Below are 27,663 nucleotides of genomic sequence, written 5' to 3'. Positions count from 1 at the left end.
CGCCCTCGATATCTGCGGTTATCAATTCAATGCGTTGGTGCGGGCTGGACGCAGTGCCTGACGCATTTATACTGGAACATGTGAAGGTGGGAAGATTTGGAAAGTAGTTAGAGCATCCAACAAATTCTGAAGGTATTTTTGCATATTTTCCAAGAGTATGTCCATGTTAGATTTAAATGTTTTTGCTTGTAACATAAATAGTTTATTTTATTTTTTTTAAACCAGTTACGGAATGTGACATCTATGTTACTGTGATTGTCTCACGATTTCAAATCATAGACAGGCTACGCGCGTAGCCTATCAGTAGCTTAATGTATGTATGTCCAGCGAAACTTCAAGAACTTAGTGTCCTTTTAAGTAAATGGAACATTTTAGTTTTTAAACAAAATGTCAATTAGTAAAAACAAATAAAACAAATTTGGTTATATTGGCACAGTTGGGCATTAATGCACGGATAACTCCACCCAAACATGTTGAGTGAATAACAAGCCCAGACCAGTTAGTTGGTTGCCTTGTTTGGGAATTGGAGTGCATGAATTTAAAGTTGCAAAATCGAATTATGTGTACGTGTTTGTGCGCGTGCGTGTGGACGTACGTGGTTATTGCAACAAATTAGCCTTTTAAGAACAAGTAATATACGTGAAATGAAATTAATTTCCTTGACAGTTGTGCCTTCATAACTACATGTGACTGTTTTATGTCACTCAAATTATGAATAGGGGATCACATCAAATGCTGGCAATAAGTAACTTGAGGTGTTTCCAGATCTGTTCCATTTATGCATATTGTTTTACTGGTTTTAAAGGGAAAGTTCGCCCAAATAACAAAATTGTATTTGGGTTTCCTTACATGACTGCCGTCCATGCTTTGATTTAGTTTCCCTGTCACGGTTTCCCGGTTTCACGGTAATGTTTTATCATTTGTGGCACAAATTCCATTCAAGTCATGGGACAAATATGATACATTTTCGTGCATCATATTTAAAACATCTACAAGTGACTTTGTTGAGCTTCACAAATCAATTTTAGATACTTTAGGATGGTTGAACATGATGTGTGAAAAATTACCATGACTTGAATGGGGCTTGTGCCACAAATGCTAAAATGTTAGCATGTGGAAACAGACCAGGGAAATACTTTGAAGTACTACTTAAGTCGTTTTTTTTGTTATCTCTACTTTACTATTTATATTTTTGATTACTTCTACTTTTAGTCAATTACATTCATAAAGAAAATAAGTACTTTTTATTCGTGTACATTTTCTCTGACACCCAAAAGTATTCTTCACATTTCGATTGCTTAGCAGGACAAGAAAATGGTCCAATTCACGTGGTCACCCCTAGTGCCTCTGATTTGGAAGACTCACTAAACACAAACGCTTCATTTGTAGATGACGTCTGAGTGTTGGAATGTGGCCCTGGCTATCTGATAAATGTTAAACAAGAAATTGTGCTGTCTTGTTTGCTTAATATAATACATTTGAAATGATTTATAACATTTACTTAAGTATATTTTATTTAAAAAATGTGCATGTAAGCAATCCATTTTTCAAGATGTATAACTTTCAAAATGCATAAATACAGACAATATGATGCGTTCATACCAGCTGTATTTATGTATTTTGAAAGTTATATCTTAAACTTGATTGCTTATATTCAAAACCTTTTGGGACTATATCAACAATGGACTAATGAAACAAATACCAAAATATAGTGTGTGGGTGGATTTTTCCTTTTAATTATATTTAAAACCAAATACTTTTAGACTTAAGTATTATTTTACTCTGTGACTTTCACTTTTACTTGAGTCATTTTCTATGAAGGAATCTCTACTTTTATTCAACTATGACAATTGGGTACTTTTTCCACCACTGGAAACTAAACCAAAGCATGATTGTGGTCATGTCTTGTCTATAGACTGCTTACAGGTTAAGGAAACCAATGTGTCATTTTTTTATTTGGGTGAACTATTGCTTTTAATGGTGCTGTTCAGAAGTCCCCGCCCCCCAACATGTCTTTGCCCCAGAACATGCTGGACCTGCCAGGCAGCTGTTGAGTGGTATAAATAGGTTTTGTGTGCCTTGTACTTTAGTCCAAAACCCTTTTGCAATCATGCCAAGACACTGTACCTAACTAACCTCTGCTTTTTTGTGGTAGTGAAAGGAAATGGGGGCCAGGGTATCATGTTACCTATGTATTATTTTTCTATTTTGAGAAACTGGATGGCATATAAACTGGTAGTTGGGGGGGCATCCTCCCAGTCCTACTGGCATCACAGTGATAAGTTATGGGAGTTGGGACAGTGTGTTGAGGTGCTGTTCTGGACAGTCTGTGCTGTCTTTCTTTCTCTCTATCGCTCTTTCACTCTTTGCCTCCAGGAAAAATTGTGGCATGGCTCCAAGCTTGGAAAACTATTTTTGGATCCAGCTATGGGAAAATAAGCAAGTCCATAATCACTCACAAATAGACAGCTTTTTGAAAATCCCTAGAAAACAAAACAGTGATTTATGGAATCAGTCAGTAAAAGTAAAGAATCTTTTCCATGAAATACTCTACCATTTGTCAGATTAGACTTTGCACTGTGGTCCATACAGTAGTTGAGGTAGGTTTACACATTATGTACAGTATGCACTGACCCTATCTTGCACTGACTATGCACAATCACAAGACTATATACACTGAGTGTAGAAAACATTAAGAACACCTACTCTTTCCATGACAGACTGACCAGGGGTATTCAGGTGAAAGCTATAATCCCTTATTGATGTCACTTGTTAAATACATTTCAATCAGTGTAAATGAAGGTGAGGAGACAGGTTAAATACAGATGTTTAAGCCTTGAGACAATTGAGACCTGGATTGTGTATGTGTGCCTTTCAGAGGGTGAATGGGCAAGACAAAAAATGTAAGTTTCTTTAAACGGGGTATGGCAGTAGGTGCCAGGCGGACTGGTTTGTGTCAAGAACTGCCACACTGCTGGGCTTTCCACACTAAACAGATTCCCATGTGTATCAAGAATGGTCCACCAAAGGACATGCAGCCAACTTGACACAACTGTGGGAAGCATTGGAGTCAACATGGGCCAGCATCGCTTTGGACACCTTGTAGCGTCCATGTCCTGATGAATTGAGGCTGTTCTTGGGGCAAAAGGGTGGGTGGAACTCAATATTAGGAAGGTGTTCTTAATGTTTTGTACACTAATTGTATACACACTCACTCCACACACACTACACTGCCACTCTCACACAAAACCAACACAAATTCACATACAGTACATATGCACACACATGCTTACAGACACAAGACAAACACACACACACACACACACACACACACACACACACACACACACACACACACAACTCTTATCTATCCTGACACCTAGTGACTTTACCCTGCCTTCATGTACATACAGAATCTACCTCAAATGCAGCATACAATGCTGTTAAGGTAAAGCTCACAAGTGAATATTGGTATAATATTGGGAAGATGAAATAATTAGTTATCATTAGTATTATGTTCCACACTTTGCCGTTATCTCGGTATCTTAAGGTCTTATTGTCCTCAGTGCTATTGCAGTTATTGTTCTTTCTCGCTGTCCTTTTTTCTTTTTCCATTAATTCCAAAAGAGGATGCACTTCTCATGGTCATGCCATAGGCTTACAGGGTTTTGGCTGGGCGCTTGAGGGGTGGTAGCATTGAAACAGGTTTCATGGGACAGTACCAATTCTTTACTTTGGCCATGCCAATCGGTGGTTGAAGGTGTGCATTAAGACACTAAACGTGTGTTAAGAGTACAGAGGTGGTATGATAGTATCAGGGACAACAGCCCCATCTGGGATTGGGGAGACTTTCACAGGGAGGATATTGGAAGACAGCTGTAGGTCCACTTGGAGTCAGTTGCAGCTACAGTATGTTTAGCAGTGCATACATTTTAGTACAGCTACATGCATAGAGGTCATGTATTGATTCTTGTAGTATTGGTAAGTATGATACATTCAGGGTGTATAGCAGCTTGATCATCATGGTACATTTCGTTAGTAAGTTTACAGGCATGTATAATTGAAACTTGTATCTCATTATGAGTATAGCTAGTTATAATTGTAGTGGTTTAGCAGATTATACAAAAAGACGATGGGTCTTTCCTGTAAACAATAGATATTACTTATCTTTTAGCCAGGTAAACTCACTTTACAATTACAGATGAGGTTGTGTGGGGAAAGGACTGGGAGAGAGCAATATAGTTCTGTCATGGGCAAAGAAACTCAAAAGTGGTGATGATATTAAATGATCAATTGTCTTGATCTGAATGTGCAAACTGTCCAAACAAGGAATTCAACCTCATGGCTTGGTTTTTGCTCTGACATGCACTGTCAACTGTGGGACCTCATATAGACTATTTATTTTACAAAAAGGTGGACTCCAATCAAGTTGTAGAAACATCTCAATGATGATCAATGGAAATAGGATGCACTTGAGCTCAATTTCGAGTCTCATAGCAAAAGTTCTGAATTTATTTAACTAGGCAAGTCAGTTAAGAACAAATTCTTATTTTCAATGATGGCCTAACAGTGGGTTAACTGATTGTTCATGACAGATTTGTACCTTGGGGATATGAACTTGCAACCTTTCGGTTACTAGTCCAACACTCTAACCACTAGGCTACCCTGCCGCCCCAGAATACTTATGTAAATGTAATGTTTCTGTTTTTTATTTTTTATAAATTAGCAAACATTTCAAAAACCTGTTTTTGCTTTGCCATTATGAAATTGATGAGGGGAGAAAAACATTTTAATCCATTTTAGAAGAAGGCAGAAACGTAACAATGTGGAAAAAGTCAAGGGGTCTGAATACTTTCCGAATGCACTGTACCAATAGCTGCCCTTCTTTGCAAAGCATTGGAAAGCCTCCTTGGTCTTTGATTGAATCTGTTTGAAATTCACTGTTCGACTGAGGGACCTTACAATTATCTGTATGTGTGGGGTACAGAGACTAGGTAGTCATTCAAAAATCATGTTAAACACTTTATTGCACACAGAGTGAGTCCATGCAATTTATGTCACTTGTTAAGCTAATTGTTACTCCTGAACTTATTTAGGTTTGTCATAACAAAGGGGTTTAATACTAATTGACTCAATACATTTCAGCTTTTCATTTATAATAAAGAATCAAAATAAATATATATATATATAACATACAGTACATATGCACACATGCATATATATATATATATATATATATATATATATATATATAACATAATTCCACTTTGACATTATGGGGTATTGTGTGTAGGCAAGTGACATATCAATGTTTAATCCATTTTAAATTCAGGCTGTAACAGCAAAATGTGGAAAAGGTCAAGGTGTGCGAGTACTTTCTGAAGGCAAAATAAAAATAGTAAATAATGTTTACTTCTCAATGCATTGAACTGTCAAGGAGTTCGACAAGGTTGCCCATTGTCTTCGGATCTTTGTTTTGGCCATCTAAATGTTAACTATGAAAGTTAGCAAAAATGAACAGGATCTTGCAACCAGGGAGAGTGCCATACCTCTCCATTTATGGAAATCACACTGATATAACTCTAGTCATATCACAGTTCACATAATGACTTATGGCACTGCTTACTCCAGACGAATAGTTTTTCAAATTATATGAGCAAAAAATAATTTTATTTGGAAGGGTAAGACAGACAAAATTAAATATGCCTATTTATATAATGAATAAGAGTTTGTGTCTAAAATGATTACACATTAAAGCATTAAACCTCTCACTAAAAGCTAAAGTAATACAAAGGTTATACTCAAACAAGCCATACAAAGCTGGTTGCAATTCCAGTTATCCCCCAGAAAAGACAGAATAAATATTATGATTGATTGATTAAAAAAATTCAAAAATCTTTATTAAAAAAAAAAATATTTGTTCATGATATTAGGAATGGTGGAGTTATGTCACAAGTGCAGTGAACAAAAATATGGAAATGTTTGATCTATCAAAATTACAACCAACTGATTGCAGCATTAACCAACTGATTGCAGCATTAACCAACTGATTGCAGCATTAACCAACTGATTGCAGCATTAACCAACTGATTGCAGCATTAACCAACTGATTGCAGCATTAACCAACTGATTGCAGCATTAACCAACTGATTGCAGCGTTAACCAACTGATTGCAGCATTAACCAACTGATTGCAGCGTTAACCAACTGATTGCAGCGTTAACCAACTGATTGCAGCATTAACCAACTGATTGCAGCGTTAACCAACTGATTGCAACGTTACTGCACAAATGAAGGAGGCAGGTGGAAGGGGGAGAAGGTTCTTGTGTGTCTGCCTTTTATTAATTCAAATACCAAAATTAGCAATTTTAGGGGGCCATAAAATAAACGCATATACCAGTTTCATCTGAGGACAAATGTTGACAGCGGCGGTGCAATACAGGTTGCAAAATAACTGGGAAAAGATTTTGGATGTTCCGTGGCACATGGTTAATGAACTGATACACAAAACAACGCTTTATTCAAAACTTAAAGTTTTTCAATTAAAATTATTATTATTCTTGCCACCAATAGAATGTTGTGTAAAACCATCTCATTTCGGCAGATTTTGCTGAGAAGAAACAATCATTAGATCACTTATTCTGGTATTACCCCTGTGTAGCTTATTTCTGATCACAGGTTCAGGAGTGTCTGAAAAATCACATTTACCTAAAACTAGCCCTGCAAATAACACTGTTGGGAGATTTGGAAAGCCATTGTCAATCAACAATATAATAACTTATGTAAAAAAATACATCTTTAACTTACAATCTGTAGATACTATGTGATTAGAAAGGTTCAGAATGTATGTGAATTATCCCAGCACAGTTGGAAAAATATATGGCACATACGTATAAGGGGGTGGTTTATGGAGATACTGTAGGTGGGATGGGCTGAGAGCAGCTCAGGGGTGGGTTTTAAAGCCCTTGATCTATAATATTTATGACTGCAAACACTATATATATATATAAAATGTACAGTATACCGGATGTGTTTAAGTACCATCTATCCAGATGTACACTGAACAAAAATCTCTTAAAGTCGTCTTAGAAAATGTGGTAGTACGTCCAACTTGCCTCACAACCGCAGACCATGTGGAGGTCCTGGGCTGGCGTGGTTACACATCTGGCTTCTTCACCTGCGGGAACGTCTGAGACCAGCCACCTGGACAGCTGATGAAAATGGGTTTGCACAACCGAAAAATGTCTGCACAGACTGTCTCAGGGAAGCTCATCTGCGTGCTCGTCATCCTCACCAGGGTCTAGACCTGACTGCAGTTTGGTGTAGTAACAGACTTCAGTGTGCAAATTCTCACCTTAGTTGGCCACTGGCATGCTGGAGAAGTGTGCTCTTCATGGATGAATCCCGATGAACTGTACCGGGCAGATGGCGTCGTGTGGGCGAGAAGTTTGCTGATGTCAACATTGTGAACAGAGTGGCGGTGGGATTATGGTATGGGCAGGCATAAGCTACGGACAACGAACACAATTGCATTTTATTGATGTCAATTTGAATGCACAGAGATGCCGTGATGAGATCCTGAGGCCCATTGTCGTGCCTTTCATCTGCCGCCATCACCTCATGTTTCAGTGTGATAAGGCACACCCCATGGTCGCAAGACTATGTATACAATTCCTGGAAGCTGAAAATATTTTTTTACTCTGCATCATTGGTGAGGGCTCGTAAGCAAGCATTTTACGGTAATGTCTATATCCGTTGTATTCGCTGTATATGACGAATACATTTTAATTGACAGAACTGTTTTAGTTATAATAAAACATTTCGGGAATCATTTTCAGGCAGTTAAATGTAAAAAAGAAATATTACTGACACCAACAACCAATGTTGAAAGTTCTAATTTTCTTCCTTCTAAAACCCTCTGCCTTTGTGTAGGTGTAACAATGGCATATTTTTAACCCGTGGCTGTTGGGAGAGGGGGACGGAAGTGTCAGGACAACTAAGGAAGAGAGGCCTCCTCATACTTTATCCTTCCTGGGATTTGGAGAGGCTCTCTGCAGCCCCTTTGAAATACAAATAAACAGGCCTCTCCCCAGTGAGTAACAGTCAGTGAGCTATGACTGCCTGACCTACAATTAGCAAAAGAGAGGGGGAAGTTGTGTAGAGGTCGTCCCTAAGCTCAACAAATGGTTTACCATTATTGCATAGAACTCCGTTCCATCTCATATTGCTCAAATAAACAGCAAACCTGGTTTTAAAAAACAGATGAAGCAACACCTCACGGCACAACGCCTCTCCCCTTATTTGACCTAGATAGTTTGTGTGTATGTATTGATATGTAGGCTACATGTGCCTTTAAACCTTTTTTTAATGTAGTTCTGTCCTTGAGCTGTTCTTGTCTATTAATGTTCTGTATTATGTCATGTTTTATGTTTTGTGTGGACCCAGGAAGAGTAGGTGCTGCTTTTGCAACAGCTAATGGGGATCCTAATAAAATACCAAAACTACCAACGTCATGTGGCAAGAAACAACTAATTGGCACCAGAGAGCCACCATTAGAATGTAACCCCTAAAGGACAGAAATAGATGAATTGCTCTCGGGGGTCATGGGGTCATCAAAAAGGAGCTGGGAAATCCAAATGTTTTTCATAAAAACATGGAATGCATGATTAGCATCTCTCCTAGTCAAATGGGTTTCAGATGCTTCTAACGCGTGGGTGGAAATATAGAGCCCAGACGTCATTAAGGTCTGATGTCTCAGAGGAATTTATAAAACTGACTGGATGAAAGTGAAATAAAACGGTAAACAGCTTAGGGTTAGGGTGGATGGTGCTTTGTGGAGACAAAAAACATGAGAAAAGCTTTTCTGAGAGACCTTGGTTTTAGAATCACACCATAAGATGATATTGTATTGTCCGGTCAAAGACAGCCAGGTTAGACAAATCATAAAGAAGGGGTCTTCTTGCCATATGATGGGGGTAGTTGAGCCTTGGGATGATTATGCACATCATAACACAAAAAGGTTTCAGGATCTGGGTTGAAAATGACATTTACATGGCAATCCATTTCACAAACGCGTCAGCCACTTTAGAGTCCTATGGAAATCGTGGGAAACGTGTTGCTTCCCCTCCATCCACTTCGAGTTCCCTCGTAAAAGTCCAACACAATATAAACAGCTCCTCTTGCTGCTGTCGGTAATACTCAAGTTGTTCAATATACGGTGCGACCCACATTAAAAAAATACTATTGTATAAAAACTATATTTCCCATAGTGTTTTTGTGGACTTTAGTCTGCAAAAACACTACACTGAAATACTGTAGTATTTAATGTAGTATTTACAGTTAACTCAACTAAATACTGTAGTAAATATACTTGTTTATAATTAATGTGGTGTATTTGCAGGCTGTAGTATTTACTGTATTGTTTTTGCAGACTAGTTTACTGTAATTTTTACTGTAGTGTTTTTGTGGACGTTACTGCAGTGTTTACTATAGTGTTTTTGTTTTATTATATTTGACATAAATGGAGGCTTTCTCCTTCAGGAAACATACTGGAGAAAATAACACCTTTTCCATAACTTGTAGATAGGTAAAACTGGGGTCCGAACAGAGCAGAAGCGCTGAACTATAACCTGTAGGGAACACAATATATGTTCAACACTTGGCGTTTAGGTTACTCACTAATGGGTGGCACAAATTGCAATACAAAGGGAGGGGAATGGGCAGGGTATATGCAAATTAAATACTGTAGTTTTTACAATAGTGAACAAACATTACTTTTATTTGCTATAGTGTGTGTTTTTGCTAATATAGTATTTACTATATTATTCTATAGTATACTACAACATTCTATAGTAAGCATGATCGAGGGATACTAGTTTTTACAAGCATTTTGCTACATTATAAGCATTGCTACACCCCCAATAACATCTGCTAAATATGTGTATGCAACCATTACAGTTTGATTTGACTTGATTTCTACAGTGTGTTGAATTGTATACTACATTTTACTATAGAAAACTGTAGTATTTTTTTATGTGGGAAGACACACTGCAGCCACATCTGTATTTTTCCAGTGGCAGGACTCTTTGGTAGAAAATAATTTAAGGAAGAGTGAACAAGAGAAAGGCTTGTCTGAACCTACCCATACACTCCATGGTACATGGAGACATTTATGAAAGTGTAAATGGACATTTCCATGTATCTATGGAAGTGCACATGTGCTATATGTAACCCAAGAAGATAATCAAAACAAGTAAAAGTGCTTTGAACACAGAATACATTCCTGTGAGTCAGACTTAAAAGACTTGGACTGGAATGAATGAATTATTTGAGTGCTTATGAAGAGCCTCCTGAGTGGTTGTCAAGGGACAGTTTCTAGCAGTAATTACAATTTTTAAATAGTCATACCTGTAAATATGTCAGTGTGCAAACCAGTGAATAAATCAATGTAAATAGTGTAAATCAAAATTTTGCATCAACTATTAATATAAGTACAAATTTGATCTTTAAATATGTTGATTACCTAGGATGCTGGACCAGGGATGTGAGTTTTGTTTTGAGTTGAAGTTCTGTTGAACCTAAATTAGGACTCAGAGTATGGGACCACTAGTGTTGGCCACAGACACATATCCAAACAGACTACTCTTCCCCTCCATGTCAGGGTAATGATAGGAGGCAGTGGCCTCTGGTAATGTCTTTCTCGTCCTTATACAAGTCAAGGGTGTTCACAATCACAGCATGGCCTCTATCTTTTGTTTTATGATTCTCTACATCAAAGCAACAAACACATAGAACAGTATAATAACAATAGACAAATGGGTCTCTACCCAAAGCTGTTGTAGCTCATGAGTCATGGCTTTGTTTCTGGCAACAAATGAAACAGCTTGATTAAGGCTTTCTTTTGCAGTTTCTTTCTTATTTTTCATAGCCTAATTAGGCCTATTTGTCTGGTCTACAGGAATTCAAATGCTTTGATAGCAAACACTGCTTTTGATGGAATAAATACTTGTTAATTGGGGTAATTAAATGTGGCAAAGCATGGTGCCAAATGAAATTGAAAAGGAAAAAAATCCCGGACTTGTTAGACACTAATATTCAATGACACAATATCAGCTTTGTTCACAGACAAACTACAGTGGTGTTAACACTTTTTTAACTCTATTTACTCAACTAAGCATTGTATTTCGTACTTAAAACTGTAGTTGGCAGAAAATTCACTGACATTTACATTTTAGTCATTTAGCAGATGCTCTTATCCAGAGCAACTTAATGAGTGCATCCATTTCCATCCCTTTTTCATACTGGTCCACTATGGGAATCAAACCCAGAACCCTGGCGTTGCACACCATGCTCTACCAACTGAGCTACACGGGATGCGTAAAAGGGTTCTTTGGCTATCCCCATGGGAGAACCCTTTTGAGTTACATGTAGAACCCTCTGCAGAAAGGTTTCAAGCTGGGACCCAAAAGGGTTCCTCTTGGAAAAAAACTGTTGTTGGCAGAAAATCTACTGACCACTATGCTAGAGCTATAGTGCATCAAAAGGGCAGTTGGAGGGACTATTTTCAGGTTGTTCTCCATCATCTAGGGTTGTGTGATCATGATGTTTGCTGATGACCTTTATCCTTCATAAAAGGAGAAAGTGAAGGGTGTCACTCACATGATAGACTGATCTAGGTCCCTCCATGGAAACACAACCCTAGATGATGGAGAACAACCTGAAAATAGTCCCTCCATGGAAACATTTTCTGTTGGACATTCTTCCCCGGAGGCCTAGCAGTCTCTCTCTCTCATCTGATGAATTTGTGTCCTCAGAATGTAATATTCTGCTCATTACTACTCAGTTTATGATAACAACCAGACTGTTATTACAGTTCTCATTACAGTTTGTTTTCATTGGCATAGAACGCAAATAGTAGTTTTACAGATGTAAAGGGATTGGGAATGTGGCTTGATTGTGAAAAGGTGTTGTATAGTCTTGGATGAGAACACTATGGAACACGTGTGACACCATGTCCCTGTGTCTCCCTTTGGGACTTTGGTCAGGTGACAAGCCGTTGGAGAGAGAGGACCCGACAGTGCATTCGGAAAGTATTCAGACCCTTTGACTTTTTCCACATTTTATTACGTTACAACCTTATTCTAAAATTGATTTAATTGTTTTTTTCCCCCCTCACCAATCTACACACAATACACCATAATGAGTTTTTTTTGCAAATGTATTACAAATAAAAAACGTTATAAGTATTTAGACCCTTTACTCAGTACTTTGTTGAAGTACCTTTTGGCAGCCGTTTACAGCCTCAAGTTGGTTGGGAGCGTCGCTGCAAAGCTATTTTCATGTCTCTCCAGAGGGTGTTCGATCGGGTTCATGTCCGGGCACTGGCTGGGCCACTCAAGGACATTCAGAGACTTGTCCCAAAGCCACTCCTGCGTTGTCTTGGCTGTGTGCTCATTGTCCTGTTGGAAGTTGAACCTTGACCCCAGTCTGAGGTCCTAAGCGCTCGGGATCAGGATTTCGTTAAGGATCTCTCTCTGTACTTTGCTCTTTTCATCTTTCTGTCGATCCTGACTAGTCTCCTAGTACCTGCCGCTGAAAAACATCCCCACAGCATGATGCTGCCATCACCATGCTTCACTGTAGGGATGGTGCCAGGTTTCCTCCAGACGTGACGCTTGGCATTCAGGCCAAATAGTTATATCTTGGGTTCATCAGACCAGATAATCTTGTTTCTCATGTTCTTTTGGTGCCCCTTGGCAAACTCCAAATGGGCTGTTGTGCCTTTTACTGAGGACTTGCTTCCATCCGGCCACTCTACCATCAAGGCCTGATTGGTGGAGTGCTGCAGAGATGGTTGTCCTTCTGAAAGTTCTTCCATCTCCACAGAGGAATTCTGGAGTGACCATCAGGTTCTTGGTCACCTCCCTGACCAAGGCCCTTCTCCCGCGATTGCTTAGTTTGGCCGGGCGGCCAGCTCTAGGAAGAGTCTTGGTGGTTACAAACTTCTTCCAATTAAGAATGATGGAGGCCACTGTGTTCTTGGGGACTTTCAATGCTGCAGAAAATGTTTAGTACCCTTCCCCAAATCTGTGCCTCGACACAAACCTGTCTCGAAGCTCTAGGACAAATCCTTTGACCTCATGGCTTGGTTTTTGCTCTGACATGCACTCTCAACTGTGGGACCTTACATGGTGTGCCTTTCCAAATCATGTCCAATCAATTGAATTTACCACAGGTGAACTCCAATCAATTTGTAGAAATATCTCAAGGATGATCAATGGAAACAGGATGCACCTGAGCTCAATTTTGAATCTCCTATCAAATAGTCTGAATAAGGTTGTTTTTTTGCTTTGTCATTATGGGGTATTTTGTTTAGATTGATGAAAAACAATCAATTTTAGAATAAGGCTGTAACGTAACAAAATGTGGAAAGTCGAGGAGTCTGAATAGTTTCCGAATGCACTGTATATACACACTTAGAAAAAAGGGTTATTTGGCTTTCCCTATAGAAAGGGTTCTACATGGAACCCAAAAGGGTTCTACGTACAATCAAAAATGGTTCTTCAAAGGGTTCTCCAATGGAGACAGCCGAAGAACCCTTTATGGTTCTAGATAGCACTTTTTTTAAAGAGTGTATAGACTACACCAGTGTATTGTATTTCTGGGCCAACCATAAGCCTCTGTGGATTGTCCTTGGTCTTCACCCAAAGCTCCACAGTGTTCCATATTCTATCCTCTCTCTTTTCCTCCTGTCTTTCTCTCCCTTTGCTCATGTTTTACACTCATAATTTTCATGTCTCATACAACAACAAAAAATCACTATACTTAAATGTTCCTGTTAAATTTAACAGGAAGGTTACTGTGCTTTAAACTGGGTTAGTCAATTAACATTTGGATTTCATGATGGGACACTAGTGTCATACTTCACGTTTTTTCCAGTTTCAAATTTCAACCATAATCAAATAAACATCCTGCTTGGTATTGTAAATATGCATGTTCCCTGACCCTGAGTGGAACGACTGCGATGCTGTGACCTCCTATTGAGAGTGGACATCCTGTTCTGAGACATTTGTACACGCTGCGCTGCGTGTTCAGCGAGTGCAAAGACAGACAGTAGAATCATGAACAAACAAGTATTTTTGTTGTTTCCTCATAGTATGGCCAATTACTGTTGAGTGGTCCATTCAAAAGAGAGCTGTTGCTACAATTAATCCCCACTGTGAACCAAACCACATGAAGTATATCGCAAAGTTAGAAATACAGCCACTCACTCCTCTATATTATTTCCATGCTTGTGATTCCTCTCGCCATAGTTCACTGATGCTCACTGGCAACACCTCTCTTTGTCCCATATAGAACCATGTGGAGGATCCTAGCACTATGGCTTCCGGTGCTACTCCTGGGAGTTGAGGTGAGAGAGCTCGACTACTCTCTGTGTGTGTGTGTGATGTCTTTGTCATATTAGAAACTGAAAAGGGGCCCTTAAACATATCCAATAGGTGTGCCACTGTGAAGATGTGCTGGAATCAGAAGAGGTGCCTATCAACCCTGTGTCAACCACAGTGACCCGCAGCCAGATCCTCTCAGCTCAGTTTGAGTGCTACCTAAAGATTCTCCATGACCCACCACACAATGAAGATGGTGAGGCACTATACACATGCACCCCCACACACCATGCACCTGTGGAGGCTCTAATAAAAACTATAATAAAAATATATTCACAAGTCACCAAATAGCTGATTAAAACACACTGTTTTGCAATGAAGGTCTACAGTAGCCTCAACAGCACTCTGTAGGGTAGCACCATGGTGTAGCTGGAGGACAGCTAGCTTCCATCCTCATCTGGGTACATTGACTTCAATACTTAACCTAGTAGGCTCATTGTTCTCACCCCCTTCCATAGACTTACACAGCAATTATGATTACTTCCGGATGATGGCCTCCAACCTATCAGAGCTCTTGCAGCATGAACTGACATGTTGTCCATCCAATCAAAAGATCAGATAATTCTTCCAGTACTGAAAGCATAAGCTGCAACTAGCTAGCACTGCAGGGCATAATGTGTGGTAAGTAGTTGACTCAAAGAGAGAGAAAGACAATAGTTGAACAGTTTTGAACAAATTCCTTTATTCAAAAATTAAGGAAAAGCAGCAGAGCGAGAGCTAGTTACATTTTTTTTGTTCTTCTTAGTTTACCTTTCACTTACTTAGCTAGCTAATGCAGCAAATTTAGCCTACTCAACAACCTGACGTTAACAGAGAGGAATTCTATTAAAATGTTAGCTAGCTGGCTAAGGCTATCCAACACTGCAATGCAGTGGCAATTTTATTTATTGCGACTGGGCCCCAACGGTGTAACTGCTGAACTGCTTGCTGTACACTGTACTGCGTGATTGTACACATGGATTGGGTTGTAGGTTTACTAACGCGTTAGTTCCGCTGTTGACTATGATGTTAGCTAATATGGTGACAACATGTAGGTTGTGTAGAGGTAGGGTTGGGGAGTAACTGATTGCATGTCATCAGTTATTAAAAAGAAACTAACTGTAGTCAGTTACTTAACCCATAAAAATATTGTAATCAGATTGCAGATACTTTTGAAAAACCTAGATTACTTTTAAATTCAGAAAGGATGTTAGCGAAAAAAGAAAAAGTACATTATGATACCTTTGTTCTCTCAATAACATTCAATTCAGCATTGAAAAAAGGCACAAGTTTAAGTTTGTTCCACCTGAGCGAGTCTAACCACAAGTGAGAGACCAATGTGATGACGCACTAAATGCATTTGATGGATCCTTTTTACTTTCCCCTAAGATTCATTAAAAGAAAACAATCTAAAAGTAACTGAGTAATCACATTACTGAGTTTGGGTAATCCAAAAGTTATGTTACTGATTACAATTTTGGACTGGTATCTAGTAACTAACGGATTACATTTAGAAATTATTATAATTATTTTTAATCCCAGTCCCCTTCCCCGCATGAGGTCTTTTGCCTTTTGGTAGGCCGTCATTGTAAACAAGAATTTGTTCTTAACTGACTTGCCTTGTTAAATAAATAAAGAATGCAACCCTTCCCAACCCTGTGTAGCAGTTATGGTATGAAAGTAATCCGTTAGCATCCAGAACTTTCCTAGTAATCCTATTTTATTTATGTAAATAAAATCCACTGGGACAGATATGCTTGACCCATGCCCTGGGGCAGCAGGGTAGCCTAGTGGTTAGAGTGGTGGACTAGCAACCAGAAGGTTGCAAGTTCAAATCCCCAAACTGACAAGGTACAAGTCTGTTGTTCTACCCCTGAACAGGCAGTTAACCCACTGTTCCTAGGCTGTCATTGAAAATAAGAATTTGTTCTTAACTGACTTGCCTAGTTAAATAAAGGTAAAATAAAAATGCCTGATTCTGGAGCCCTTGACATGTTTTTAATCTAGCTATTCTCTTGGGTATTATTCCTAAAGTGTGGAAATTGGCCCTTTTTGTTCTCCCGCTCCACAAAGGTGGTGATCCCTGCGATCTTAATAATTATTGCCAGACCTAAAAACGTTCACGTCTAGCGACAATATTAGAACTTTTGGTAAATTCTCAAATGCGGTCCTTTTTAGAAAATGTATTCTGAATGCTCACCAGTCAGGCTTTAGGCCAGGTCGCAGCACCATCTCCCTGCTTCTCCAGTCTTAAATTACATAAACACACCAGACAGGAAAGAGTACTTCGCGCTGCCCTTTTTATTGATCTGTCGAAAGTATCCGATATAGTTTATCATGCACTCCTGCTATCCAAAGTTGGTCTGGACCAAGAGACATGCAGCTGGTTAAAAAATTACCTGCACGACAGAAGTCGGTTTATATCTGATGGAGTTCAGTCTAATTTTCTTAACATAACCAAAGGAGTGCTACAAGGCTCAGTACTAGGCCCTTACTGTTCCCCATTTACATTCATCATTTTGGTTTGTCCCCCAACAACAACTGGGGCTTACATCTCTGTGGATGACAGTTACTTATTCCCGTCCCCTCAGTGTAGCAGGCCATTCACAACTTTCAGCTTGGCTTTGATTAAATTCAATCTTCAATTAGTGCTAAAATGTTGATAAAACAAAGTTTATATTTTTCTCCAGGCCTCATAAAATGTATCCTAAAGACCTGCATATATATGTACATTAAAAGGAGTCCAAATTGAGCTAGGCCCCCATTATAATTATCTAGGTATTTGATTGACGATAAGCCAGCCTTTTAAAAAACACATTGATAAGCTGACAAAGTTGCGAGTATAGAAATAAATCCTGTCTCACTTTTGAAAATAGGAGGAAGACACTCCTCCCTGTAATTGACTATGGCGACACAATCTACATGCACCCGGCAGCCTGTTAAAACCTAGGGATTCAATCTACCACTCAGCCTTGCGTTTTATCACTGGTGAGAATTTCGTACGCATCATGTCTCTTATATATTTCTGTTGGCTCGGAGTCTCTGACTAACAGAAGACCCCAACATTGGTTATTATTCGTATATAAAGCACTTCTCCAGGAACTCCCTTATTACCTCACTTCTAAATTGGAAATCTAATAACTATAAAACTTGCTCTCAAGACTGGTTGGTACTAAAGGTTCCAGTGTCTCCTTTGAGTTAGGGAAGACAGCTTTCAGTTACAGTTATGCGTCTCTGTCCTGGAATGACCAACAGGTCACTCTAAAACTAAATTATTTGGTCCCAAAAGGTGAATTCAGGGCTCTGATAAAAAAAAATCTGACCAAGGAAATCTGTACTTGTTTTGATTGACTGTATATAAACTCAGCATAAAATAAACGTCCTCTCACTGTCAACTGTGTTTATTTTCAGCAAACTTAACATGTAAATATTTGTTTGAACATAAGAATCAACAACTGAGACGTAAACTGAACAAGTTCCAGAGACATGTGACTAACAGAAATGGAATAATGTGTCCCTGAACAAAGGGGGGGGGGGGGGGGTTAAAATCAAAAGTAACAGTCAGTATCTGGTGTGGCCACCAGCTGCATTAAGTACTGCAGTGCATCTCCTCCTCATGGACAGCACCAGATTTGCCAGTTCTTGCTGTGAGGTGTTACCCCTCTCTTCCACCAAGGCACCTGCAAGTTCCCGCACATTTCTGGGGGGCATGGCCCTAGCCCTCACCCTCTGATCCAACAGGTCCCAGACGTGCTCAATGGGATTGAGATCCAGGCTCTTCGCTGGCCATGGCAGAACACTGACATTCCTGTCTTGCAGGACATCATGCACAGAACGAGCAGTATGGCTGGTGGCATTGTCATGCTGGAGGGTCATGTCAGGGTGAGCCTGCAGGAAGGGTACCACATGAGGGAGGAGGATGTCTTCCCTGTAACGCACAGCGTTGAGATTGCCTATAAAGCTCAGTCCGATGATGCTGTGACACACTGCCCCAGACCATGACGGACCCTCTACCTCCAAATCGATCCCGCCCCAGAGTACAGGCCTTGGTGTAGCGCTCATTTAATCGACGATAAATGCGAATCCGACCATCACCCCTGGTGAGACAAAACCGCGACTCGTCAGTGAAGAGCACTTTTTGCCAGTCATGTATGGTCCAGCAAATGTGGGTTTGTGCCCATAGGCGACGTTGTTGCCAGTGATGTCTGGTCAGGACCTGCCAGGACCTACAACAGGCCCACAAGCCCTCAGTCCAGCCTCTCGCGGACAGTCTGAGCACTGATGGCGGGATTGTGCATTCCTGGTATATCTCGGGCAGTTGTTGTTGCCATCCTGTACCTGTCCCGCAGGTGTGATGTTCAGATGTATCGATCCTGTGCAGGTGTTGTTGCACGTGGTCTGCCACTGCGAGGACGATCAGCTTTCCGTCCTGTCTCCTTGTCTTAGGCGTCTCACAGTACGGACATTGCAATTTATTGCCCTGGCCACATCTGTAGTCCTCATGCCCCCTTGCAGCATACCTAAGGCACGTTCACGCAGATGAGCACTGACCCTGGGCATCTTTCTTTTGGTGTTTTTCAGAGTCAGTAGAACGGCCTCTTTAGTGTCCTAAGTTTTCATAACTGTGACCTTAATTGCCTACAAGCAAGTAAGTAAGCTGTTAGTGTCTTAACGACCGTTCCACAGGTGCATGTTCATTAATTGTTTATGGTTCATTGAACAAGCATGGGAAACAGTGTTTAAACCCTTTACAATGAAGATCTGAAGTTATTTGTTTTTTTATGAATTATCTTTGAAAGACAGGGCCCTGAAAAGGGGACATTTCTTTTTTTGCTGAGTTTATTTGTTTCTACTGTCCTTTTGAACGAAACATAGTTTATTTTACATGTTTTAACTGCAATTTTGTAGTGATCATGCTTGAATTGTTGCTCACTGTTGTTCTCAGGGCACCATTGGAAATGAGACCCTGGTCTCAAAGGGTTCTCTTGGTTAAATACAGTCTAATAATCAAAATAAATGGCACTGACCGCCACTGACATGCAGCCACAGACACACTCATCATAATAAGAGTGGAGGAGTAGTGCAGGTCAGGAGAGAAATAGGGAGAAGGGAAGTGACTACCCTCAGGTCTGAAAGGAGGGAAGTGTTCTTTGTCTCCAAGCTGCCCCTGTTACTGGAGCTCAGTAAATAACAGCCTTTGAAATGCTATTTTGCGCTCTATTTCCCTACATGCAACAACCTGGACACAGACTTCCTTGTATTGTTTACTAGGAATGTATTTAAAGTGATATGTGTGTTTGCATATGTAGCTGTTTCTCTCAGCTGTTTTAATGTACAGTATTGATACAATGTTCAATGTTTTATATCAATCATTTTGAAGGGACATTTTAGGTGTTGGGTTCCATCTGTTTTTCGTTTTCAGTTTGTCTTAGAAAACGACCCAACACAGTATTTTAAAATTAGTGTAAAAGATTTATACCTAGGTTATTAGAACTGTTCTTTGATCACTAATACCAGATGTCACTCTACCTGTATATGTTCATGATATAATACACAGTTCAGAGTTCACTAATGCAATGAACCTAAACTTTTTGAAACATGAAATGGTTGCATTACTATAATACACTGCAAACAGCTGCTCCTCCCTCTTTGCCCCCTGCAGGCACATTCTGTAACCGCACATGGGACGGATGGCTATGTTGGAGTGACTCTGCCCCTGGCACGGCCATGCAGCTCTGCCCTGATTACTTCCAGGACTTTGACCCCTCAGGTGAGCCAGCCAGTCAGCCACACATCTCACTCAATCACAATTCAACTGACTTGATCTTTACTGATGATGCCCTACCTGAAATGTTTTGTGACATCCATATTCTCCCTGTGTCCATTCAAACAGAGAAAGCGACCAAAGTGTGCAACTTGGATGGACAGTGGTTTCGTCACCCTGAGAGCAACCGTATTTGGTCCAATTACACCCAGTGTCAGATGTACACCAAGGATAAACTGATGGTATACTTCTGAGCCAAGTAGTTTATCAATTCTGACAGTGGCTAAACCATTTTTATTAGAGTCCATTTAGTGATTGTTGTTGTCAACATCTCTATTGTGTCCACTTAGTTAAAGAAGTGAATTAATGCTTCCTCTTGTATCCTCATTCCCTTCTTGCCCAGTTTGCTTTCAGCTTGTACTACTTGGCCATTGTGGGACATGGATTGTCTGTGGTATCCCTCATCATCTCACTCTGCATCTTCTCCTACTTCAAGTAAGTCATTCATGGTTTCCTCCATGGATCCATTGAGGCAGATATTCAGAGCACAACGGTAGACTGTCACATTAGTGTACTTTTTCACTTTACATCCTTGAATCAAAGTGATTCTGTTGGTGTTGCTCTTCCTGCATATCGAGCTCTCTATTCTAAAACAGAAGGATTTGGTTCTAACTACACACTGAGCTCTCCATTCTAAAACAGAAGTATTTGGTTCTAACTACACACTGAGCTCTCCATTCTAAAACAGAAGTATTTGGTTCTAACTACACACTGAGCTCTCCATTCTAAAACAGAAGGATTTGGTTCTAACTACACACTGAGCTCTCCATTCTAAAACAGAAGTATTTGGTTCTAACTACACACTGAGCTCTCTATTCTAAAACAGAAGTATTTGGTTCTAACTACACACCGAGCTCTCTATTCTAAAACAGAAGTATTTGGTTCTAACTACACACAGAGCTCTCTATTCTAAAACAGAAGTATTTGGTTCTAACTACACACCGAGCTCTCTATTCTAAAACATAAGTATTTGGTTCTAACTACACACTGAGCTCTCTATTCTAAAACAGAAGTATTTGGTTCTAACTACACACTGAGCTCTCCATTCTAAAACATAAGTATTTGGTTCTAACTACACACTGAGCTCTCTATTCTAAAACAGAAGTATTTGGTTCTTCCTGCATACCGAGCTCTCTATTCTAAAACAGAAGTATTTGGTTCTAACTACACACTGAGCTCTCTATTCTAAAACAGAAGTATTTGGTTCTAACTACATTGCCAACTTGAATTCACAACATTTGACTACTAGTGCTACACCATGTGAAGTGGAAAAGTGAAAAATAAGAAAGTTATCCTATGACCTACACATTTTTTTTTTTTTACAAATAAAAGTAATTACCATACCACACCACTTGTTTCTTGAGTTGTGTCCCTCTGTTCTAATCCTCCCATTAGGAGTCTGAGCTGCCAGAGGATCTCCCTCCATAAGAACATGTTCCTGTCCTTTATCTTCAACTCCATCTGCACCGTCATCTGGATCTCTGCTGTAGCCAAAAACCAGCAGCTGGGGGCCAGCTACCCTGTAAGTAATGTACACCTCTGCCATCAGGGGGATTACTCTGAACATGAATGGCTACTGGTTGAACTCATGAAGTTGGTGAAGATGCAATTTTGAGGTGCTACACTCCACAATGTGTGGCAATGAGTGACAACTTCAGAAAGTTGTCCCTGTGCTGTTCTCAGATTGGATGCAAGATCCTGACAGTCCTGAACCAGTATACATTTGGCTCCAACTACTTCTGGATGCTGTGTGAGGGGATCTACCTGCACACTCTCATCGTCGTTTCTGTGTTTGTGGGAGAGCAGCAGCTGGGCTGGTATTATGTCCTTGGTTGGGGTGAGTGCCTGACTGCATCTTTGTCACACTGCTGTATGTTCTGCTCCGCTATCTGAAATTCATTGTTGTTTCAGCATCCTGTTCCCCTAGCACAATGTTGAATATGCCTTCTATGGTTTCATATCTCTATATTATGCATCATGTCATCTAAGAAGGCCTTATGGAAGCTCATGACAGTCTTGGGCTGCAGTCCAAACACTTTCATTTTACCCCCTCAGCCCTTGCGCTTGCCACTTTCCCTTGGGAGAATCCCCGTCAAAACCAGATGCAGTTTGATTGCCGACATAAGTGGAGGTTAAATTCAAACGTTTCCCCCTCGGCCCTCGATTTAGCTTGAGGGAGCAAGTGAATAACTTTAATCACTTGTGGGTTTGACCAACTGTAGCCACGTGTCAAACTCCGGTGCCCACGAAGTGTCAAATTTAATCAACAAAATTATTAAGCTCGGTTGCTAAAAATATACACTGCTCAAAAAAATAAAGGGAACACTTAAACAACACAATGTAACTCCAAGTCAATCACACTTCTGTGAAATCAAACTGTCCACTTAGGAAGCAACACTGATTGACAATAAATTTCACATGCTGTTGTGCAAGTGGCATAGACAACAGGTGGAAATGATAGGCAATTAGCAAGGCACCCCCAATAAAGGAGTGGTTCTGCAGGTGGTGACCACAGACCACTTCTCAGTTCCTATGCTTCCTGGCTGATGTTTTGGTCACTTTTGAATGCTGGCGGTGCTTTCACTCTAGTGGTAGCATGAGACGGAGTCTACAACCCACACAAGTGGCTCAGGTATTACAGCTCATCCAAGATGGCACATCAATGCGAGCTGTGGCAAGAAGGTTTGCTGTGTCTGTCAGCATATCGTCTAGAGCATGGAGGCGCTACCAGGAGACAGGCCAGTACATCAGGAGACATGGAGGAGGCCGTAGGAGGGCAACAACCCAGCAGCAGGACCGCTACCTCCGCCTTTGTGCAAGGAGGAGCAGGAGGAGCACTGCCAGAGCCCTGCAAAATGACCTCCAGCAGGCCACAAATGTGCATGTGTCTGCTCAAATGGTCAGAAACAGACTCCATAAGGGTGGTATGAGGGCCCGACGTCCACAGGTGGGGTTGTGCTTACAGCCCAACACCGTGCAGGACGTTTGGCATTTGCCAGAGAACACCAAGATTGGCAAATTCGCCACTGGCGCCCTGTGCTCTTCACAGATGAAAGCAGGTTCACACTGAGCACATGTGACAGACGTGACAGAGTCTGGAGACGCCGTGGAGAACGTTCTGCTGCCTGCAACATCCTCCAGCACGACCGGTTTGGCGGTGGGTCAGTCATGGTGTGGGGTGGCATTTCTTTGGGGGGGCCGCACAGCCTTCCATGTGCTCGCCAGAGGTAGCCTGACTGCCATTAGGTACCGAGATGAGATCCTCAGACCCCTTGAGAGACCATATGCTGGTGCGGTTGGCCATGGGTTCCTCCTAATGCAAGACAATGTGGCTGGAGTGTGTCAGTAGTTCCTGCATGAGGAAGGCATTGATGCTATGGACTGGCCCGCCCGTTCCCCAGACCTGAATCCAATTGAGCACATCTGGAACATCATGTCTCGCTCCATCCACCAACGCCACGTTGCACCACAGACTGTCCAGGAGTTGGCGGATGCTTTAGTCCAGGTCTGGGAGGAGATCCCTCAGGAGACCATCCGCCACCTCATCAGGAGCATGCCCAGACGTTGTAGGGAGGCCACACACACTACTGAGCCTCATTTTGACTTGTTTTAAGGACATTACATCAAAGTTGGATCAGCCTGTAGTGTGGTTTTCCACTTTAATTTTGAGTGTGACTCCAAATCCAGACCTCCATGGGTTGATAAATTCAACTATGTAAAGAAAAAAGTATTTAATAAGAATATTTAATTCATTCAGATCTAGGATGTGTTATTTTAGTGTTCCCTTTATTTTTTTGAGCAGTGTATATACAGATGATTTTGTGACCTGTAGCGACCCGCAGCACTCACTTCTGTAGCCTTGAAGTGCTTTGAAAGGCTGGTCATGGCTCACATCGACACCATTATCCCAGAAACCCTAAACCCACTCCAATTTGCATACCGGCCCAACAGATCCACAGATGACGCAATCTCTATTGCACTGCCTTTTCCCACCTGGACAAAAGGAACACCTACGTGAGAATGCTATTCATAGTACACTCAAAGCTCATCACTAAGCTAAGGACCCTGGGACTAAACACCTCCCTCTGCAACTGGATCCTGGGCTTCCTGACGGGCCGGCCCCAGGTGGTTAGGGTAGGCAACAACAAATCTGACACGCTGATCCTCAACACGGGGGCCCCTCAGGGGTGCGTACTCAGTCCCCTCCTGTACTCCCTGTTCACCCATGACTCCATGGCCAAGCACGACTCCAACACCATCATTAAGTTTCCTGACGACACAACAGTGATCACCAACAACGACGAGACGGCCTATAGGGATTAGGTCAGAGACCTGTCAGTGTGGTGCCAGGATAACAACTTCTCCCGCAATGTGATCAAGACAAAGGAGATGATCATGGACGACATCGACAGGGCTGTAGTGGAGCAGGTTGAGAGCTTCAAGTTACTTGGTGTCCACATCACCAACAAACTATCATGGTCCAAACACTCCAAGACAGTCGTGTAGAGGGCACGACAATGCCAGGAGACTGAAAAGATTTGGCATGGGTCCTCAAATCCTCAAATTCTACAGCTGCACCATTGATAGCATCCGGACTAGTTGCGTCACTGCCTGGTATGGCAACTGCTGTATACCTGTTGTATTCGGGCATATGACAAATACAATTTGATTTGATTTTAGCTTTGGCAAATGGGAATAACGCTCAAATTGGCTTAGGCTCCTCACCATGAGACTGTAAAATGTAGCTAGCTTCATAAACATTTTTTGGAATTGTGAAAATGATTTGGAATAAATTACCAAACTATAAACCTAGCTAGCCAGCTATGGGTAACTGTAGCTAGCTACCTGGCAGGAGTGCTAGCTAGTTACGTTAGCTTGCTAGCTACATTAATAGCTTTAGGTTGGTTGTTTTTAAGCTCAACTTCAAGATTTTCACCAAGGACATTGCCTCTCTCTCCCTCGCTTGGCCAAGGGACATTTAAGGTACACTCTGATGTGACGATGTAAAACGTCATTCAAGGGCTGAGGGTTTAGGGCTGAGGGTTGTCTACTTTGTGTTTGAACTGCAGCCATGGACTCCTCTATCTCTCTCCCAGGCTTCCCCATCATTCCTGCCATTACACATGCTGTGGCCCGCGGGGTCTTCTATGATGACAGGTAACGTGTCAACTCCTCCCTCTGAATAATATGCTACTGTGCACAATAGTAGCAGAGGTTGACAGTGCACTGCACGCTGCATTAGTACGCTGCATCCTGTCAGTTACAATACTTATGTCCCAGTAAAGCTCAGGATCTTATTTGACTGTCTCAGCTGACTTTAGCCTCGTCTCTCCTTGTCTCCCAGATGCTGGATCAGTTCCGACACACACCTGCTCTACATCATCCATGGTCCTTTCCAAGCTGCCCTGCTGGTGAGTCTGCACTACCAAAACAAAAATATCTAACAAAAATAGAAACCAAAGTGGACAGTGTGCTCAAACTCGATCCCTCCTCCTCTGCTTCCCTCTGGCTGTTTCCAGGTGAACCTGTTCTTCCTACTCAACATAGTGCGTGTGCTGATCACCAAGTTGCAGGTGACCCACAGTGCGCAGTCCAATGCCTATATGAAGGCTGTGCGAGCCACTCTAATCCTGATACCTCTGCTGGGAGCCCAGTTCATCCTGGTTCCTTGGAGGCCAGAGGGACATAAGGCCAGGGCCATCTATGAGTTCACCATGAACATCTTCACACATTTCCAGGTATGGGTGTTTTTTTATTAAAAGCAAATCTGATAACCTTTCAACACCCAATATCCACAAGTGATATAAGGCCATTACAGAATGTTTAATCTGGAGGAATATTCACTGAATAATTATTCCTGTATAGGGACTCCTGGTCGCAATTATATTCTGCTTTTGCAATGCAGAGGTAAGTGCCAGGATTTCTTAAATAGCTGATGATTACCCTCAGTCTATCTTTTCATTTAGAAGTAGAATCATTGTCATTCAGGAATTCTATATATATTTGTTTGCCAGTATTTACTGATAAGGTTCAAGCTTGCATTTATGTTAAACCACTCTGTCTTGGTTGCACAGGTGCAGGCATGTCTTAGAAGGAAATGGGCCCAGACCAAACTCGTGTGGAAATGGACAGATTCCTACTCCCACTACAACACCAACTCCTCTGTGACCGAGACGAGTCGCGCTACAGTCAGCCTGGAGCTCACTGCTTCTGAGGAGGACACCATCACTAAGCCAGGTGGCAGTGTGCACTACCGAGCCAATGGACAGAGCAACGGCAAGCGCTGCACCAATAGGGAGATGGACACGCCAAGGATCCTGGAAACCACTGACATCTGAGAGCATTGCATTGTCCCTTCCCATAGGTGTCATCACATTATGCTGGTCACAAACAGGCTCACTTAGCTCACAGCGTGGCCACAGACAATTGGTCAGAGCAGAAAAAGAGGATCACACACACACATACACACACACACACACACACAAACACTGTAAGAATATACACACAAATGTATACAAGATACACATGCAAGCACAAACACACAACACAGACAAAGACACACACATTTGATAATGAATGATCCGTTTACAGGGTCCAGTTGAAACCTTGCAGACAAGTATTCGCCCCAAATGTATATACATTTCACTGTAGCTTCTCACTGTTGCTCATGTTGGCCTTATGGAACAAATCCAGTGATACAAGGACCCAATGAAGATGGCTATCTCTGGTAATGTTTGATCTTGGCCTTCAATGCGAATTAGTGTCTGATATAATAATTTTCTGTAGGCCTATTGTACCATTTGTACAGTATATAAGCACTCTTATATTTGATGAGTTTATTAAACTCTGACACTCCTTTTATATTGTTAAAATTAGGATCTGTCTTTTTGATGTCACTTTAATGATGTGGAACTTATTATTTAATTGTGTTGCATAAGCTTGCCTTTTTAGAACCATTAAATTACTTGCCATAGTTCTGACTGCTGAATGTTGAGTTCTCAGAGGCAAGGAAGATGACTGACAGTGAATAAGGCATACAACACAATGAGGAATAGTGTGTCTGTGTGCTTTGACACTCTAATGGGAGAACCTATGATTCAGTGATGTGGGGTTGCCCTATGTCTGACAACACCCAAAAGTCACTTTTTTTTAATCCAGTGTTATTTTCTTACGGTTTTACAAGTCTTGTTTATTGAGTTGCTTTTCACCATATCAAAAATGTATTATACCACTGAGCTGCAGTTGAACTATTTATACATGCATACATATGTGTGTAGTGGGGAGAATTTGAAATGCTGCAGTTTATGAAAAACATTCCGCTTTGACGTCAGAATAAATGCCTAACTGAATACACTACTTTATAAACCTATTTAATTGTGTAACAATGGTATTAAAATAAACTTTTATAATTGAGGTT

General features: G+C 41.0%; 1 protein-coding gene across 2 annotated transcripts; it reads left to right on the top strand.

Moving 5' to 3' along the window:
* Positions 1 to 27,663, top strand: LOC139416604 (calcitonin gene-related peptide type 1 receptor-like). 2 transcript variants are annotated; one of them, XM_071165469.1, is made up of 13 exons: positions 1 to 132; positions 14,355 to 14,409; positions 14,498 to 14,639; positions 20,085 to 20,192; positions 20,316 to 20,428; positions 20,590 to 20,681; positions 21,642 to 21,768; positions 21,930 to 22,083; positions 25,343 to 25,403; positions 25,591 to 25,657; positions 25,766 to 25,984; positions 26,112 to 26,153; positions 26,321 to 27,663. In XM_071165469.1, exons 2-13 carry the CDS (start codon positions 14,359 to 14,361, stop codon positions 26,582 to 26,584), a joined length of 1,440 nt encoding a protein of 479 aa, XP_071021570.1. In that variant the 5' UTR covers positions 1 to 132; positions 14,355 to 14,358; the 3' UTR covers positions 26,585 to 27,663. The 2 variants fall into 2 exon arrangements, with proteins under 2 accessions (XP_071021570.1, XP_071021571.1); XM_071165470.1 differs by lacking the exons at positions 14,355 to 14,409; positions 14,498 to 14,639 and having other exon boundaries at positions 51 to 132.

The sequence above is a fragment of the Oncorhynchus clarkii genome, chromosome 9 (assembly GCF_045791955.1).
Source record: "Oncorhynchus clarkii lewisi isolate Uvic-CL-2024 chromosome 9, UVic_Ocla_1.0, whole genome shotgun sequence".
NCBI lineage: Eukaryota > Metazoa > Chordata > Actinopteri > Salmoniformes > Salmonidae > Oncorhynchus > Oncorhynchus clarkii.
This window is presented reverse-complemented; position numbering and strand designations above follow the sequence as displayed.

What these genes read in the sequence shown, in the direction of transcription:
- LOC139416604 (XM_071165469.1), top strand. Translation starts at nt 14,359, where the DNA reads ATGTGGAGGATCCTAGCACTATGGCTTCCGGTGCTACTCCTGGGAGTT. An exon ending in AGCTGGGGGCCAGCTACCCT is followed by an intron (nt 21,769 to 21,929) that starts GTAAGTAATGTA and finishes TGCTGTTCTCAG; the next exon opens with ATTGGATGCAAGATCCTGAC. An exon ending in GGGGTCTTCTATGATGACAG is followed by an intron (nt 25,404 to 25,590) that starts GTAACGTGTCAA and finishes CTTGTCTCCCAG; the next exon opens with ATGCTGGATCAGTTCCGACA.